Below are 19,615 nucleotides of genomic sequence, written 5' to 3'. Positions count from 1 at the left end.
CAGCTTGCAAGTGTCTTTCAGACAGTGCTAATAGTCTTCAGATTGATCCTTCAACTGTTGGGATGAGTGGCCAAGTGAACAAAGGGTACACTGTAGGAAAGAGTGACCTAAGGCAGTGGTAGGGCCCAGCAAGGCTGTAGTTGAGACAGAGAGAGAAATATGCACTGACATGGAAAAGAAACATGTTTTTTTTATGCCAGAATGGGAGGAAGAGCACTTCCAGAGGCAGTATGCCTTGTTAAATTATAAGATGTGGCTTGAGGCAATATTTTCAATGTTGCTTCATGATGCAACAAAACAAGCAAACCAAAAGTAGTAATGGATATCTGATCCAGTGTTGTATGACAGAGCAAGGCTATGGTGATCTCAAAAGAAGATGAAATAGTTTCTGGTCAACTGAGGGCAAATCTTGGAGGTTAAGATTTCAGTTTATACTTTAAGAGGGCTCACAACATTTCATCACTAAAGACATACGTCTATATAAAATGCATAAATTAAATTGGTTGCCTATGGATGTTCTGCCTGCAGTGGAAGAAGCAGCAGTGATTTTAAAGTGCGGGACAAGAAGATGAAACTTAGTTAAAAATTGGCAAAATTCATAACCAGAAAGTCTACAACCCAAAGTGTCAAAGCCAAAACAAACACCTAATTCATAATCAAGCAGATTAATAAAAGACTAAAGCCAGGAGGTCAAACAACAGAAAAAGCACAAGAGAAACATTTTGGATATCCAAAATCTTGGACAACCAAAAAGTACATGATACTGGCCTTTATAGCATTACTCAAGTAATGTCATGTTTTACAAATTTCCAGTTGACACAATCTAGAAATGGCACAATCTTCTTACACTGAGAAAGTGACAGAGAATTTTTTAAATAAGGGACCAGAAGAAGACAGTTGAGCCAGAAATACAAGCAAATATTCATAACCGGGAAGACAATTAAAACACTCATCAGGCAAAAATGAAAAACCCTAGACCATAGTGAAAAATACGTCGATCAAAAGTCATTTACCAGGAGCACTAACTGTTCTACTGTTCTACTATTATTTTTCTGTAAAATCGAATAGGCAAGAAATTCTCTTTGAGACCTTAATACACATGACCCTGTGATGTCACCGCTGCTAACTAATGGGACATTTTCCTAGTAACACTGCAACAACTGCTCCACAAAACGGCAATGCCCATAATAAATAAAATGTCTTTACGAAATGTTAAAAAATGTTTCACTTTAAAATAACAATTTCTTGAAGCAAATTAAGATCTGATCCAGATCTATGTGTTTAAAAACTCATAACTAAACAAAAATATTTTAGGAAATACCTAAGAAAAGGTATAAAAAAATTATAGATAAATGGAAATCATAACACAAAGTAATAACAAACTAATGATCGCAAAATGGCAAATGCGATTAATTTTTAAAATAGCTTAAAATGAAATATAAAAAATGAGAAAATATAAATTCCATAGAATTCAAGACTCTTGTTTAAATATATACTTTTTTATTTTAAGCCAAACGAAAACCCTTAATAAAAATGGTTCAGAGCAACAAGCGACTCTCTGGGAGACTTTGAGAAAGTCACTTGACCCCCATACACCCTCCAGGCACTCATTACTTGTAAATCACTCAGAATTAAGTCAGTTAAATAAATTAATTGAAAAAGTATAAATAAGCGGTTAGAACCACACATTAGTTTTAACCATTTTGTGTGCATTTTAATATTACGCCAAAGGTGCAGTTGTTGTTGGCAGGTTTCTATAATGTTATATATAAACGTCTATTTGTGGAAGTGTGTGTGTCTGGCCCGAAAGTGCAAGGCTCTAGCATTAAGCTCAAAGAAAGAGACTCTGTCACCAAAGTGAAACCACCGAGAAAAGAGAGAAACTTGCTTAGCCGTTATTACACAAGTGAGGCAAGCACATCTGCAAAACGAAACCTCAGAGGAAAGAGAAACTTGCATAGCTGCTAACAGACAATGAAGGTGAGCACGTCAGCAAAATGAAACTGCAAAGAAAAGAGAACCTTAACTGCTTAACCGCTAATGCACAACCGATGCGACTGATTGATTGAAATGCCAGAATCCATGATTTCTAGGCGCCCGGGCTTTTTACAGCGCAGGCTTACACAGCTAATTGTAATATATTTTACAAATGTACTTCTGGATATTTGCTTAATGCTGGGTGAGAGTTTTGCTGGTCTATAATGCAAACCCTAGTGTTTCCATTCTGTGAATTTTTCTGTATTGACTGATCGTGTTTTCCTTCCTTCTTTGTGTCTTTTTCCATTTGTGATTGGTTTAGAATAACAACAACAACAACAACATTTATTTATATAGCACATTTTCATACAAACAGTAGCTCAAAGTGCTCAAAGAATAGGCATGCACTTCTGGCATGTAGATATAAAAGAGAGGCGGTGAGGCAGAAAGAGCAGTTATAGCTGACTGTGCAACAGTGGAGATGTACTCTGACTTCAATTGAAATTTAATCGTAATTTGCCTTCCTTGCCATTGTCTCTAGACCCATTCATCCTGTCGTTGAGTGAAATGATCATTTCTGAGAATAATACTGTAAGAGTGAACTTACAAAAAAATTTTTTAGAATAAATTACAAAGAACAAAAACAGTACATTCTGATAAAATAAACAGGGTCGCCTTTCCAAAATAAATGCTGGTTTTAATAAGGTCTAGTTTTGATTTCGATTTCAAAAGTGATTTCTCACAGGTTGTTGTTTGGTCTCTGTCAAGATCTGCCTCACCTGTCTTAATGACCAATCAAGTAGTACTGTCTTCTTTCAATGGGCCGTGCACTCCCTTCACTGACAGGGGTGTTCGTGTCTGCCTTCTATGAATACATTATATTAGTAGTAGCAGCAGCAGCATTTTAATATGTATAAAGGTACAGTGAAATTCTTACCTGCATGGTACAGTTTTAACTGATGGGCACTTTTCCATTAAACAGTCATGAAGAACCAGAGACTATCCCAGCAGCATTTATCAAAAGGCAGGAAACAAGCCCAGAAGAGATGCCAATCCATCACAGGGCAGCCAGCATTCCACTTACTCACTTTGACCTAGCCAATTTAGAGGCACCAAATAACCTAACAAGATGTTTCTGGGATGCATCCTAAAAAATACCTTATTTTAATTTTTATATTGCATAAAATAGCTCAGTCGTCTATATTGCGAATCCACTTGTACCAATTCAGAGTCATGGGGAGTTACAGCCTACCCATGCAAGTGCAAGAAAGTGTCTAAACATGTGCTGCAAAACCCAAATCGTTCATTACATTCTGTTTGGCAAGCCACAAAGTTATGAAAGTAATTAATATGATGGATCCCAGTTATTACTTTAAAGTAAGCTTTTCAACAAGAATTCTGAGACACTAATGGAAACTTGTGAGAGGAAGATTTTTTTAAAACATTTCTCCTCAGTAGAGAACCACAGGCACATGTAATAAATTACCCAATAATGTGGTAGAGAGTGGCGCTTTACAGACTTGCAGATGTTGACTCAATGCTAATCTGGACTTTTTTTTTTTTAAGTTTTTTTCAGCTTTTACTTAGCCTCTAATTCTAATGTATATATCACTTTGGAGATTTTAAAAGTCAAGGAATTTAATTGTCAGATTGGCTTTCCGAAGTAGAATGTTATTGACGTCATTTTTGAAATACATCTTTTTGTGCACTACTTTATTTTTATTATGGACACCACCATTGTTTGTTGTTTGTCATACAGGATTATGTGACATATGACGTCATTACCTCAACCATATAAATATCAACCTTATACACTTCATGACTGTCCAAGTCTGTGGAAAGTCAAACCTAAATAAAACTGTTGCATTAATAGTTTTTAAAGTTGTCTTTGGTTACACATTCTTTTTCTGTTCTTCAGATTTGATTTACGTTATGCATTTTGGCTTCAGCAATGCAAAATATTTTGGCTACGTTTCTCAATCTTTGATTTTTTTTCCCATTACTGGCCTTTTCTTAAATACTGTGTGCCCAGTTACAGTCTTGGCAAGTTATTGCATGTACGATTCATCTTCTGATTCCATCTTAGTTTAAACTGCTACCACCATGCTCACTCAGTACAATTTTGAAACATTTAGACAAATAGGATTTGTAAACTTTATTTAGCTGAATGGCTTGTTCTCATCAAATCTGTTTAAATATTCTAATGTCACAAATGCAGACTAAACATTTTAAGGAAGCATTTAAATGAAGAAGAATATCAGCAAATACCTTTTCCTTTTTACCCATGCTACAGCAATAAATTTTCTTCAGCATCTGCCTGAGCCAAAAACGGTATCTGGGTGACTGGATGGTCCAACTTCACCTTAGCAAATAAGCGCACAAGGAAGATGTGCCAGGGAGTTTAATAAACTGAGTGGTATTAGAGAAACGTTTATTGTCATTTTTCTTATTTTGTATTCAGTTAGATCATTTATTTTATGAGATTTGTTAGTGGATTTGAGGTTTTGATCTTAGAACTCGACAAGTCACCATTACAACAGAAGCACAGTGTTTTTCCATTCTTAATTACTGTCATCAAAATATTTTAGTAAATCGAAATTCATATGCTTCCGGTTTGAATAAATATCCCATTTTAAATGGAGCCAATGCACCTCAAAATCCATATCCAGATGATTATGATGATAATCCTGGATCTTTGTTGATTTTGGGAATCATTGCAGCCTGATCTTTGTCTAGCCATATTGTAATAATGTTGCTTATTTTCTCTAAGTTTTTGAAATGGTTCTGAAATTCCAGAAAAAAATTATATTGGTAATAGAAAATAACTAAATATAAAAGAGAACAGTCCAATCATCAGAAATTAGATTGTACAATTTAAAACCCAGTCAGCTGAGACAGGGTGGGAGGAAAATATTTAATTTCTGTTTTTTAGAATTACTGTAAATGTTGAGCTGAACAGTCAAGATGTCTTTGAAGAAGTAATCCAATTATCTATCAACTTTAGCTACTCAGATCACTGAGAAAAATAAAAAGGAACCTTTGAATAAGTTATCAATTTAAGTATACTGTGGAAGAATAATTTTAGGGTAACATAGTATTAATCTGTAAGAAATTGCATAAAGGGTTAATAAATGTTGGAAACAAGATAAAGATCAAGTGAATAAGAAAATGTACACTGAAATATAAGAATTGGTTTAGCAAAAATACTGAGATGGTCAAGTAAAGAATGTACCAGAAGAAAGGTTGATGTAATATACAAAATATACTGAAGGATGACTAAGAAATCAGCAGATGTCCTATAAACAAGAATGGACAATTGTTATATGCACAGAAATTTCAAGGGTGGTGGCACAACTTAAAAGGTATAAGAAGAACCAGAATATAAAATAATATACTTTTATTTTATATAAATCATTTGGGTGTAAACCAACGAACCAACAAGAGTAAAATGTATGCATTGATTGAGATTGTATGTAAGTTCAACAGTTTATAAAATGAACCTCTATTCTTTGTTTTTCTGACCATTCTGATCATTCATCTTGTAACGGACCACTTTTGAAGAATGCTCCTTCTTAGTAATTAAAAGATACAATGAACAGCTTTTCTCTTGCCTGATTACGGTATTGTCCTTTTAGAGGTCATTTCTTTTTTTAATCTCTAAAATATTAAATTTTGACCACAATACAGTGGATTCAGAAAGTATTTAGACCCCTTCACTTTCTGCATACTTTCTTGTGTTGTAGATTTACTTTCAAATGGATAAATTTGCCATTTATACCAATCAATTTTCATTCAATAACCCATAATGACAAAGTGAAAACATGTTCTCAGAAAGGTTTGCAAATTTATTAAAATCAGAAGCTGAAATCTCTGATTTATTTAAGCTTTCAGACGCTTTGCTGTGGCTCTCCAGTTTGTAGTCAATTGGACCCTGTTTTCTTTAATTATCCCTGAGATGTGTCCACAACTAGACTGAAGTCCAACTGTGGTAAGTTAAATTGATTGGACATCATTTAGAAAGGCACACACCTGTGTATATAAGCTCCCACAATTCACTCTGCATGTCAGGACAAAAGCCAATCTATAAAGTCCTGGAACTCTCTGTTGACCTCCATGATCAAATTGAGGTGAGGTATAGATCAGGGAAAGGGTATAAAATCATTTCTAAAGTTTTGCGTACTCCCAGGAGCACAGTGGCCTCAGTCATTGTGAAATGGAAAAAGTTTGGAACCACCAGGACTCTTTCTAGAGCTGACCGTCTGGACAAACTGATAATTGGGCAAGAGGGGCCTTGATCCCAATAGTCACTTTAATAGAGTCTCAGAAGTCCTCTGTAGAGATGCAAAAACCTATAGGAAAGACGACCATCAAAGCTGTACTCCATCAATGATACGTTTATGGTAGAGTGCCTAGACAGAGGCCATTCTTGAGTAAAAGGCATGTAACAGTTTAAAGGACTCTGACAGCATTAGGAAAAAGATTCCCTGGTCTGACAAGACAAAAATGTAATTCTTTAGGCAGATCTCTGAGCATGATGTCTGGTAAAGAGCAGGCATTGTATATCCTCTGCCTAATGCCAAAGTGAAGCATGGGGATGGCATCATCATGTTATGGCAGTGCTTCTCAGTAGCAGGTGCAGGGAGACAGGTCAGCATTGAGGGGAGGATACATGCAGTAAAAACACAGAGAGTTCCTTCGAGAAAACCTGCTCCAGAGTGCATGCAACCTCAGACTGGGGTGATCATTTAAATTTTAGCACAACATTGACTTGAAGCTTACAGCCAAGACAATGCTAGAATGGACAACCTTCTGACTGTCTATGAATGGCCCAGTAAAAACCCTGACATAAACACCATACAATAACTGTGGAGAGACCTGAAGATGGCAGTTTACAGACACTTCCCATCCCAAATGGGATAAACTGCCCAAATCGAGGTGCAAAGCATGACTCAAATCTTTATTTGCTGCAAAACGGTCTTTAAAAAAATCAGATTGAGATCTGGGTAACTTGAAGTCCAAGTTAACACCTTGACTTCAAACAATACCAGAACACTTTTTAGTGTGGCAGGGTGCATTATCCTGCGGAAAGAGGCCACCAGCATCAGGGAATACTGCTGACATGTTGGGGTGTATGTAGGCTGCAACACTCTTTAGGTAGATGGTGAATGTAAAAGTAATATCTACATGAATGCCAGGAAACAAGGGAGTATTGCCCAGAATGTTACACTGCTTCTGCCAGCTTGCCTTCTTCCCATAGTACATTCTGTTGCCATGTCTTCCCCATGTAAACGATGCACACACACCCGGCCATCTATATGATCTAAAAAAAAATGTGATTCATCAGACCAGGCCAATTGCTCCATAGTCCAGTTGTCACATTCACGTATCCATTGTAGGCAATTTTGGCTGAAGGCAGGGGGTCAGTATGCGCACTCTAACTGGTCTGTGACTATGTAGCTCCTTATGGATCAAGCTATGATGTACTGTGTTTTCTGACACCTTTCTCTTTTGGCTAACATTGAGTTTTTCAGCAATTTTTGCTACAGTAGCTCTTCAATAGGATTGGACCAGATGGACTAACCTTTGATCCCTATGCACATCAGTTCACTGCTGCCAATTCACTGGTTGTACTTCCTTTGACCACATTTGGTAGGTGTTAACCACTGCATACCAGGAAGACCCCACAAGATCTGCCAATTCGTGGATGTTCTGACCCAGTCATCAGCAATCACAATTTAGCCCTTGTTGAAGTCGCTTAGAACCTTATACTTGTAAATATTTCCTGCTTCAAACACATCACCTTCAAGAACAGACTGCTCATTGCTGCCTAATATATCCTTGACAAATGCCATTGTAACAAGATGATCAATGTTACTCACTTCACCTGGCAGTGGTGTTAATGTTGTGGCTCATCCTGTGTGTACTTTACCTTTTGGAGATAACAGGATGAAGGATGACACATCTGACAATATGACCTTAAACACATACCGTCAAATAATCCAGATACCTCTATACGTTTCACATTCTCTAGACCAGTCGTTCTCCACCTTTATTCCTCCAAGGTTTTCCAGTGAACCATGAGAATATGTGTAGGGATGACATTTACCATCTTGTACAGTATATTTGCAGCAATCTTGACATGTGACAGGTGCTTGGTTTTGAACTTAAATTTATTATTAAAAGTATATTTGCTTCTAGTGATCTTGCAATGCTTGCATATTTTAAAGCATAACACAAAATTAGGAAGCCATTTCAAAAATAACCTTTTTTAATAAATAAAATGGCTTTACTAGTGCCTGCATCTATTAATCATAACCGTAAAAGTGTTGGCATTTTTAAGGGTAAATGATAACCAGTGATTATCAACATTCACCATTAGTCATTGCAGATATTTTGGATAACAAAGGCTGCTCACTCCTCAACTTGGCTTAAGTTGTACTTTTTAACTTATGCATAAGATTGTTAAGTAGCATTTCTCAAAATAAAAATGAATTTTTAAAATGTTTTCCTAACTTAGTTATAGAATCTATATTGTTATCCTCTGGATTCAGCACTGGAGCATTTCCATTAGTGATAGCCACATTTAACAAGAGTGGAAATGCTAACGTGTTGTTTCTCCACATGCAACAATCAAGTCCGCTGAACAGACAAAATAAATCTGTGGGCCGGTGGCAGCAGTCAGGTAAGTCACAGAAAGGTAGCCAGCACTGAAACCCATGCAGCTTGAAAAAGTTAATGTAGTGGCAACAACAGTAGGTGTCGACCTGTATCTGCTTCAAGAGACTGTCACGTCTTTGGCATCATGCAAGAACACTACGTTTCTTTATGGCAGTATGACATGTCACCGTTTATTAACTTTTTCTTGTTGGGTAATTGTGAGCCACCCATTCCCATTCTTACTACAGATTAGTATTGTACTGTGTGGAATGAATGGAAGTAAGCACTGGAGATGCTGTTAATAGTGGGTGCAAATGTAATCTGGCTAAATTATATTCCGATGCAATCTATATAATAAACAAACTTTAAAAGGGGTCTTTGAGAAAACTGCATGCCATATGTAACCCAGTAATTGGTATGAAGGAGGCTCAGCAGAACAAGCAGAACAAGGAAGTGGCAGCAGAATACAATTTCAAAAAGAGCACAGTATAAGACAACAATAAAAGGAACTAAACTGGGAGCTATTTACACCTAATTTTAAGCCCCGTTAGAGATACACTAGGCAGTGAACTACCACCCAGATCTTTCTATCCAATTTGTACTTCGGTCTTCTAGTTATGGTCTGGGCCCAAGTCACTCCATTACTCACTGCGGGTTTTGCACTTCCACTCCTTTCTCTGCATACAAAAGTCACCTGCACTGCATGCTCTTTTGATCCGGCAGACATGATCACCACCTACCAGCCCTTCCAAAAGAAAAACTGGTTCAGCCCAGCTCTTCCTTTCTGTTTCACGCCATCACAATACCATTCCTTTTTCTCTCTCAGTGTCAGTCTTTTGCATGTGGCCCTGCCTTACATGACAGGCAGCTCTCCATGGTGCTCTCTGCCTCCCTTGCCTAATCCAACTGCTGAAAAGCTAACATCTCACATGCTACAAAATTTTGGATATTGATAAAGCGGTTCACTTTAAAAAGTTTAACGACCTGCTGTAGCTTGATTTTTAGTGATTTAATTTTTTTGCTATTATTTTAGAATTATATTTTTTATATTGCAGCATCCCTAAAAGTTTACTAATAACTCCATTGGGCCACACACCCCTTCTTGAGAACATTAGCTGTAGAATGCAGTCTTTTACTAAATATTCTTTACTTTTTTGCAAACAAGTTCTGGCAGTCTCCTTTAATATGGATCTGGCTTATAAATAACATTGCAGTAAAGACGTCACATGTGGGGAGACCCAGAGTCATAGCCACATAAAGGAGGAAGCCTATTGACGTTTTTAGATGATAATCAGAAAAGAAAACAACAATAAAAATTAATTTTCTGATAGCATGTTTACAAAAGAATATGTGCAAACAAACTTAACTTTATCCAAATCTAGACATTCTGAAAGCCACTAGGCTTTCTTATTTTAACCAGAATAATGATTAAGTGCGTCTGCCCAGTATTATTATAGTTGAACTTAAACATAACGTGATGTTAATTACTTAGTCATTTTAGAGTCTACAATGGTTTAGAAACACCTACTTTTAATGTAAATTATAGCTCTTAGTTATTCAGGTGTTTACTTTATTGTGTCATTTATCTGTTTTTTATGTGTCTACTGACAGACCAGCATTTGACAGTTATATAATAACAATTTACTCCAAGATAAAAACTAATGAGGTTCAAAGTAAAGACACTCCCAAATTCTAGCTACAGCAATTCCCCTGCATACAAACAGGCACCTACTTAAAATATCTTGGAACACAAAAGTAAATGTATAGATGGATGACAGTTTCTTTCAGGTTGCAACTATTTTAACCTGAAATAATACTTACAAGGATTTACATTATTCATTACTGTAAAGCACATGTTAATTTTAAAGGCCATGATGAAAAAATGCCTGTTGTCAAACCGTACAACAGTAGGTTTATTTAGATGTGCAATTAATGACAAAGCAAACAAAAAAATGAAATGTTATAAATGATTTTAATGATTGTAATGGACTTGCCTATAAAAACGTCTTCTCATCTTATAGCATCTAACAATATCAGAATTTTCATTGGCTGTTAATACTTAACAGAGGCGAGTGAAGGTGTACTTCTAAAGCTTTATTACCCATCACATTTACACAGGCTGAGCGCATTTAAATGGTAGGCCCTTCAGGAGAAACACCTTAAAAATAATTTGAGGTCAAAATCCAAGAAATTTAGAAAAGAGCAGACACAAAAGTGTTTCACATCCGCAAATATGTCACCGATTCCATGTGGAATTTTGTGCTTTAGTTTTGTTGCAATTATTATATATTGCTGTTATGATGCTAAAATCACATCAACACCATCTCAGGATATTATGTTTTCATGGGTGCTGCCATTTTGTGCTCATTTCCATGGCTGAAGCCATATTGTTAATTGTTGCTCTGCCTATTTCCTGGTTATGTGATATATTTATATTTACATTTACTTATTTGGCTGATGCCTTTATTCAAGACGACTTACAATATTTATGATGCAATTAGTTATGTGGATAAATGGAGCACAGGCAGGTCAAGCTACTTGGTCATGGTCTACTATGTTAGGTAGAATGCCCAGAGGGGACTGGGCGGTCCCGTGGCCTGGAACCCCTGCAGATTTTTTTTTCTCCAGCCGTCTGGAGTTTTTTTTTTTCTGTTTTTTCTGTCCACCCTGGCCATCAGACCTTACTCCTTTTCTATGTTAACTAATGTTGTCTTATTTTAATTTCTTATTTTTTCTTTTATTTTTCTTTTCTTCAGTATGTAAAGCACTTTGAGCTACTTTTTGTATGAAAATGTGCTATATAAATAAATGTTGTTGTTGTTGGTCAAATAGTATCAGTAGCAGGATTTGAACCCACAGCCTTAACCACTCTGCCACACATACCACCTATATAAGATGGTGGCCGGCAGTTTCTGACATCCTAGCTTTGTACCCTATACATTATTTGACTTCTTTTGTATATTACTGAATGGAAAAGGATGGATTAGTGTTGGGAATTTTTGCTTTGTCTTCTGACTTTGTTTGTAGTTTTTGCATTCTGTCATTTGATTTTTTTGGTCTTTCTTTAACTTAAACCTCACATGGAGTACTGTGTGCAGTCTCCAGGCTAAAAAAGAAAAGATATAGAAGTGCTAGAAAAATTCCAGAGAAGAGTGACTAGGCTGATTCCAGGGTTACAGGGGATGAGTTATGAGAAGAGATTAAAAGAGATGAGCCTTTTCAGTTTAAGCAAAATGAGATTAAGAGTAAATATGATTGAAGTTTTCAAAGTTATGAAGGAAGTTAGTAGAGTGACCCGAGAATTGTTAAGGGTATATTTCACACAACCATTAGGAAGTGTTTCTTTAGACAGGGAACCATAGACATATGAAATAAGTTATCAAGTAGTGTGGTAGGCAATATGACTTCAAGGACTTGCAAAACTATATTTGATGTTATTTTGGAAGAATTGAGTGAATATGACTGGAAAGCTTTGTTGGGCTGAATAAGCTGTTCTAGTCTAGATTGTTCTAATGCTCTAATGTTCTTGCCTGTTCCATCTCCTGATCACATATCTGCTGTTTCTCAAGTATCCATAATGATTACAAAACCCAACAAGGAGTAAAAAGACTGGAAGATAAGCAAAGGAGTAATGGAATAGACAAAGTTAATGGTAGGCAACACAAGACAAAGTAAAAGAGGTGGAAACATGTTATTCATGCAAAGATGATTTTATTTAAAATATACTATCTCCATTTGATTTTCATGTTTTTTCTACAGTCATGTGCTGATTTATTGCTGACTGATTTATACTTATGGCCATGGGCCATGAGAAAGCAAAAGGGTAATAATGTTCTAGAAATTATCAAAACCATCTACAGTAATACATTTTTTGTTATTATTTTTATTATTTCGCAGGGTCTCAAATGTTTACTGACTCTTAGAGGGCCCTTTAGGGTTTTTTTTTTTGATTGCTGCTGCTCCTCATGGGTAATTCTTAGGCATTCTGCTCATACCTCCTTCTTTAAACCAGCATTTCTTATACTTTATAGCCCTGTGACCCTGTTTTGCCTCCCCAGCAGAAAAACTGTCCCCTTGGTAAAATCAGAGCAATCGATGGTCCATCTTGGTGAAATCAGCTTACTTAGAAACAGGTGACTTACTTGAAAACAAACAATGGCAGCCCACAACCTAGTAGCATCACGATCCAGTGGTTGCCTTACACTAACACAACGTGTGGCTGAAGATACATGAAGATGAGTTTGTGGTACTCCATAACAGCAGTTAAAGTGTGCTTACCGGTGACCCACACCAGACCCACAGAGCCTCAGTTTCAATATGTGAACTTGGTGACTGACATATGGCCAATTTGACATACAGCCAAATGGTAGGTCTCCAATTGAGGTATAAATCGGTGCATGGTTGTGTTGAATATTTATATGAGAAAAGTTCACTCTCTCCTTCAGGCTAGAATGGAATCTCAAATGAACTGCTTAGGTTTGCAATGACAGGCACTAAAAGTGCCTGCTTCCTCAGTGATGCAATCAAAATCCCAGACATACAATACACACAGTATACACAGACAGACAGCTTTTGGAAAGGTCAGGTCTCTAGTCTTTTAAGTGGAGGTTCTGACTTGACATGGTGATATTTGCTGCTAACATGGAAATATGAGAAAGAAGAGAATTTTTATAAAATATTCCTTAATAGTATAACATGTTAAGATGTTTCAATGGGTACATCACAACTCAAATTATCCATGGGTAGGCCAGATAACTGCATTTTTTACTACTCATTTTATATTTGTTTTTGACCCAAATCCAGCAAAGAAAAATGGCTGCTCTCACCTGTGAATTCTTTCACTTCTGCAATAGTCCTGCCATGCATGGTGGAATATAAATAAATAATATGGCTCGAAATTAAAACTTCCATTTTCACCCATCAAAGTTGAGGGGGTGGGCTCTAGCGAGTATTGTGTTTGACTAGTGTATCATTGGCGGGAGGGTAGAAAGCTCACAGTCAAAATTTTGTACAGGCTTATGAGCCACAGGATTTCTAAGGAAAGCAAAGCACCTGCTCAAAGGTGTAACTGTGTGTGTCTGTGGTGGGCATGAGTGAAAGAAAGCTGGCCAAGTTTACTGTATGAACCAGCCATTTTAATTTAATGAACCCAGAATCACTGGCTTTCTGAGAAGTATGAAACTGACGAGTGGAGTCTGCCTATAAATGTAGCACTTGGTGGCCAAAGATTAATGCTAACTCTTTTGGCGATTCACCAATCAAAACACAGTACTCACTAGAGCCAACCCTCTTAACTTTAACAGGTGAAAATTACACTTTTTGTTTTAAGTTGTATTTCATGTTGTGCGTGGTGTCACTGAAATAAATAAATAAAGAAATATTTAAATATATCCTTAAAAAATACATTTCTTAACATATTGAATTCTTTATACTGACATTGTATTTGAAAACTTTTCACTTGTTGCACGGCTACACTCAGGTCCTAATTTGAGATCCTGAGGTGGTTTATCATGTGGTGGGTGTAGCAACTCACTGTATCAGTGCATGCTCCCACTCTCTCTTTGACTATAGAACATTAGAGCATTAGAACAATCTAGATGAGAACAGGCCATTCAACCCAACAAAGCTCACCAGTCCTATCCACTTATTTCTTCCAAAAAATCATCAAGTTGAGTTTAGAAAGTCCCTAAACTCTTACAGTTTACCACACTACTTGGTAGCTTATTCCAAGTGTCTATCGTTCTTTACTTATCAACACATTTATTAATTTTTTTGTCCAAAATATTCATCCATACAGCTTGCTTAATTTTGTGCTTCCTGTTTTTGTATTTTTATTGGATTGCTACCCTAACCCCGCTGATATCAGCTTCAGATTCAGAATGCTAAGATGATCACCTGTGAGTTACCCCCGCTTTATATTGAAGTCTGCACTTCTCTGGCTTAATTATTCATTTTTGTCACAGGGGATCGCTATGTCACCAGGCCGTGCTTGGGAGCTCATCAGCTCTGTGAATTCTGAAGTATGCCTTTCAGTTTAGGGTTTATAATCGCAAGGGTGTCAATGTATCAGATCTGCAGTATATTGAAATAAACTCTGAAGATGGATCAGTGTGTAACAAACTTTCTGCATCTAACACTGCTGTGCTCGATACAAGGTTCGTCAAAGGTGAAGCACTAGAACTGGGTGATTCTTTGCAGTCTGAAATCTCTACATGTCACGCAGATATGGAAAAAACCTGAGGAGTTTGCATCTGTAAATGAGGAAACTCTAACTGGGCTTGCAGCTCAGGTTAAGGCGGAGGTCTGGCTGGAATTGTCACACCTGAAATGAACTTCAAAAGAGTAGCTAATGAGTGACCATTGTCCTTCAAGAGTTTGGCTATTAGACTGATAACAAAACCCACTCTTATCCTATTCGGTGTTGCTTATCTTTGTGGACGACTGTAACTTGTTCATTTATACAGTTGACCCACCCCCCACTGCCCCGTGAATTCACAGTTTAGAGTCTGCAGCCTCAGTCGTTCATGGATTTTTCCTTAGAACCTAATAATTGTTTGCGGAAACCACAAATATTCTCCGCAAATTTTTATGCCTTTTTTCATGGCAATATATCATTTTTCATGTGTTTTAATGCTAAATTATTAAGAACAATATAATTTACTAATATTGTAACATAAATATTAACATAAATTCAGCTAAATTTCCTTATAAAATATAATACTGTATAAATTTTCTAGTACTGTAAAGAGAACACAAAGCAACCATAGAGGAAAACACGGCTTGGGATGGTGAAATACTGTACCCCTGTACAGGTTTGAAAGTAGTCAATCTGAGAGCATTATTCATTTCTCCTTGCTGCTGATTGGCTGCTTCCCTGTGATGCATCTCTGGCAGATGCAGCCCAGCATTCCTGTATCATAACAGTTTACCACTTGTAGCTATCTTGAGTGTTTCGTTGAGTGTTCTTGTGTTTTTCACTTTGTTCCTCTTAAAGCCCTAAGATGCCATCCAAACGCTCTGCACCTTCTAAGGCTTCTGGCAATGAACCTAAGCATGGGATCCCTATATAGTTCAGGCTCTCAAAGGTAATAATGGCATTGATGCTACCATTCAGACATATAAATCCCTCCTCGTCACAATGAAGAAACAACGACAGCAACTTCCCATCACAATGTTCCTCAAACCTATCAAGAAAAGCCAGCATGAAACCCCACCAGAAGAAGACCCGTCAGAAGATACGACTCCTCCTTAAGCACCTGAAGAAGAGGAGACATCCGAGGAGCTGTAAATCCTCTGCTTTGTTGTGCAGTCATTATCTTCATGACATACCTTCATCATACTGCACAGCTAATTCATTATTGGTGGGTACCCGTACATTTTACTGTATTTTTATCAAATGAAATTAAATTATTACTGCATTAACCCTACTTATACCAAAGAAAATGACAGCGCATACCAAAGAAAACACACTTGCATGAATTACAGTACATACAGGGGTAATATTGGTATTTTACTTTCTAGCACTGCGGGAGACATAGCAGTACAGTACTTACAGTATACGGGTTTACCTTTACATTTTTTTTTAGGGTAATGTATTAAGCTAAGTTTAAAATTAACGTGTTTTGGGGTCATATTAGGGTTTAAACTATAAAAATAGCAATTTATAGGCATTTTTTTGACCACATCAAAAATTTGCGGTTTTTCACAATTAACAGGTGCTCTAGGAATGTAACCCCAATGAATTTCGGGGTTTGACTGTATTCCTATATGTAAGCTTACAAAAACTGTGCTATTTGTTCAGGGTTTGTTTCTATTTTTTCCTTTTTCTTGTTTCTTATTCTTATTCAAAACTTTGAGTTTTGTATCCCATGTTATTAATGTAAGTGAATGGTACTATTATTATTTCTATTAGTCTGTATGTATTACATGCTGTTTTCTGATTCATAATACGGTGATCCCTCCTCGATCGCGGGGGTTGCATTCCAGATCCCCCCCTGCGAAAGGTGAAAATCCGTGAAGTAAAAGCCATACATTTATATTGTTATTTTTATATTGTCAGGCTTGGGTCACAGATTTGCAAAGAAACACAGGAGGTTGTAGAGACAGGGACTTTAAAACACTGCAAACAAACATTTGTCTCTTTTTCAAAAGTTTAAACTGTGCTCCATGACAAGACAGAGATGACAGTTCCGTCTTATAATTGAAAGAATGCAGACATATCTTCCTCTTCAAAGGAGTGTGCGTCAGGTGCAGAGAATGTCAGAGAGAGAGAGAGACAGAGAGAGAGAGAAAAGCATGTGAAGTATGTGAAGCACCGCCCAACAAAGCAGCTGCAAGGAAGGGAGCAATGTGAAGGTAGTCTTTCAGCATTTTTTAGAGGAGCGTCTGTATCCTCTAGACCAGTGTGTGAACAGCCCCTCTGCTCACACCCCCTCCATCAGGAGCAGAGAATGTCAGAGAAAGAGAAACGCAAACAATCAAAAATCAATACATGCTGTTAGTGCTTTCAAGTATGCGAAGCACCGTGCAGGAAGCATATTGTATATCATTGAGGAGTTTTATTTAATACATAATACGTGCTCTGATTGGGTAGCTTCTAAGCCATCCGCCAATAGCGCCCCTTGTATGAAATCAACTGGGCAAACAAACTGAGGAAGCATGTATCAGAAATTAAAAGACCCATTGTCCACAGAAATCCACGAACCAGTGAACAATCTGTGATATATATTTAGATATGCTTACATATAAAATCTGCAATGGAGTGAAGCCGCGAAAGTCGAAGCGCGATATAGTGAGGGATTACTGTAGTATTTTCTGAATATGCTGTGTTCTGAGCTTGCTTAATTGGAAATGCATTATGTGAGCATAAACTGAATTGAATCAAATTTTTTAAAAAATTATCATCTTAAGCACTAATAAAATACTTTCAAATTGTAAGGATGAGTGGATTGGAACTTCTGCTTTATTATGGAGTTGTTCTTAATACCATCATATGAAGTCACAGGTAATTTAAATTAGCAGAGAATAAAACATGTTCTTACCTTTTAATTTGAGATCCACATTCTGCCTGAGCCACGGGTAAATGCCATAGCTTGAAAAATCATCAGGAATGGGGTTTCCTTTGAGCCACCCACCGCAGGCATATTGGAAGAAATCTTCACAAGGAGAGGCAGTCATGTCCATCTTGTTGATGATGGATCCAGCTATAGAGGCAGTGTTAATTGGATTATATAGAATGTTATAAAATATATTAATATATTATAAAATATAGCTTATATTTATATCACAGCACACCATTTTCTAAGTCCGCAGGGTTATTCATGAGTGGCCAAATTTTGGAAATCATTATTTTTTACAAAACAGTTTTAGGATTTATTGTTAGCTGAAGACTTTTGACTGCAAACCTTGAGCCTGCGGGTTCAAATCCCACTACTGACACCATGTGACCAAGTCACGTCACCTGCCTGGGATCCAACTGGAAAAACAAAAGAAGTGCAACCAACCATATCTCAAATGTTGTAAGACACCTTGGATAAAAGGGTCAGCCATATAATATAATAATAATGGTATACTCTGCATTAGGTGAAAAATAGCAGATAGGAGTTCAACTGTTTTGAAAGTTCCACCATGAACCAAGAAGATAGGTGCAGCTTTTTCTTTGGTTACACTTTACAACAGCAACATTTAAGGCGTGGCACATTTCATTATTCGTCTTTTACTGCTTTACTAAAGGACTGTTACACAGTAGTAAGAGACTAAGAAACACACTAGACATAGCACTTAGTCCGACATGATGTTCTTGATGCTTTATAAGGCTTCTAAAACCAAACAAAGCATTTGTTATATCTATGTTACGTGGCAGTAACTGACTAACAGACACACCTATGTAAGAAGTCCCTCTTCTAAACTCATCAATTGTTTAAGTTAGTCTGTAGGTATAAAATTACTGCAAATTAGTAGACAGCACTTTTTTACTCTCCTTTAAACATGTAGTCATTTTGTTGGCTGTTGTTGGGTGATCAGGAGCACCATATTCCAGTAAAGAATTTGCAAAGCTTAATGTAATATTATTTATTTACAAAAATATGCAAGTCAAATTAGTACCCATAGGTTTCCATAAACATTTAATATAATATTTTTTTTAGTAACATAAAATACTACACATATTCTGATATCCTGACTGAAGTTACAGAAGCTTTGCACATTAGTTTCCTCATTTTACCTTCTTATTAAAACTTTATTAAAGATTATTAATCTGTTTTCTTTTCAATATACAAGCATGGCCAACAAATTTAGTCTATCATGCAACTTTGCCATCATTAAAAATGTATTTATTAAATTTAAAAGTGGAAATCCAACTCTTTTACTCTGTCGATGTCATTTATGCTTTGATGAAAGCATCGTGTTTATTATAGGGTCTCTAGACATTTCACTTGTATTAAAGAGTTTAATGTATGATGTAAATCAGGGGTGCCCAATGTGTTGATCGCGATCAACCGGTAGATCGCAAAAGTAGTGCAGGTAGATCGCATTGCATTCAATTTTTTTTTTTTTAACGTTAGTCTATCATATATCCTCCCTATGGCATTTGCCACTTGATTGACATACAGGGCGGCCAGTCTGAGATCTCTTCTCTTCTAACACACACGCGAGCTACTGCAAAACTCCGGCTGTGATCTAGTTAGCTTTCCAATTTATATCGACTAAAGAAAGTATTTAAAAAAAATTTCTTTGGGGAGGGTATGGGCAGGATGTGGAATTGGAAGAGGAATTTTTTCTCACAATGTCACAATCAAAGTGCGTTTGCCTGATCTGTCAATCTATCATTGCTATTCTAAGGAAGGAAAATGTGGAAAGGCACTTTTGAACTGTTCATAAAAACTATGAAACTGACTTCCTTCCGAAAAGCGATCTGAGAAAAAGAAAGGAGAGGGAACTAAAATCGCAGTTAATCGGACAGCCGTCATTTTTCACTCGGCTG

The 19,615-nt window shown here is 36.8% G+C and overlaps 1 protein-coding gene across 1 annotated transcript in view; it reads right to left on the bottom strand.

Moving 5' to 3' along the window:
- phex (phosphate regulating endopeptidase homolog, X-linked) overlaps nt 1-19,615 on the bottom strand; it is a 265,482-nt gene that overhangs the window by 227,400 nt on the left and 18,467 nt on the right. Inside the window, exon 3 of the mRNA XM_039745579.1 lies at nt 17,676-17,837. Coding sequence (XP_039601513.1) covers nt 17,676-17,837 — 162 coding nt within the window. The remainder of the gene's footprint in view (nt 1-17,675; nt 17,838-19,615) is intronic.

Source organism: Polypterus senegalus, chromosome 2 (genome assembly GCF_016835505.1).
Source record: "Polypterus senegalus isolate Bchr_013 chromosome 2, ASM1683550v1, whole genome shotgun sequence".
In the NCBI taxonomy this organism is placed as follows: Eukaryota; Metazoa; Chordata; class Cladistia; order Polypteriformes; family Polypteridae; genus Polypterus; species Polypterus senegalus.
The sequence above is the reverse complement of the archived record's forward strand: the minus strand, read 5'-3'. Positions and strand labels throughout refer to the sequence as shown.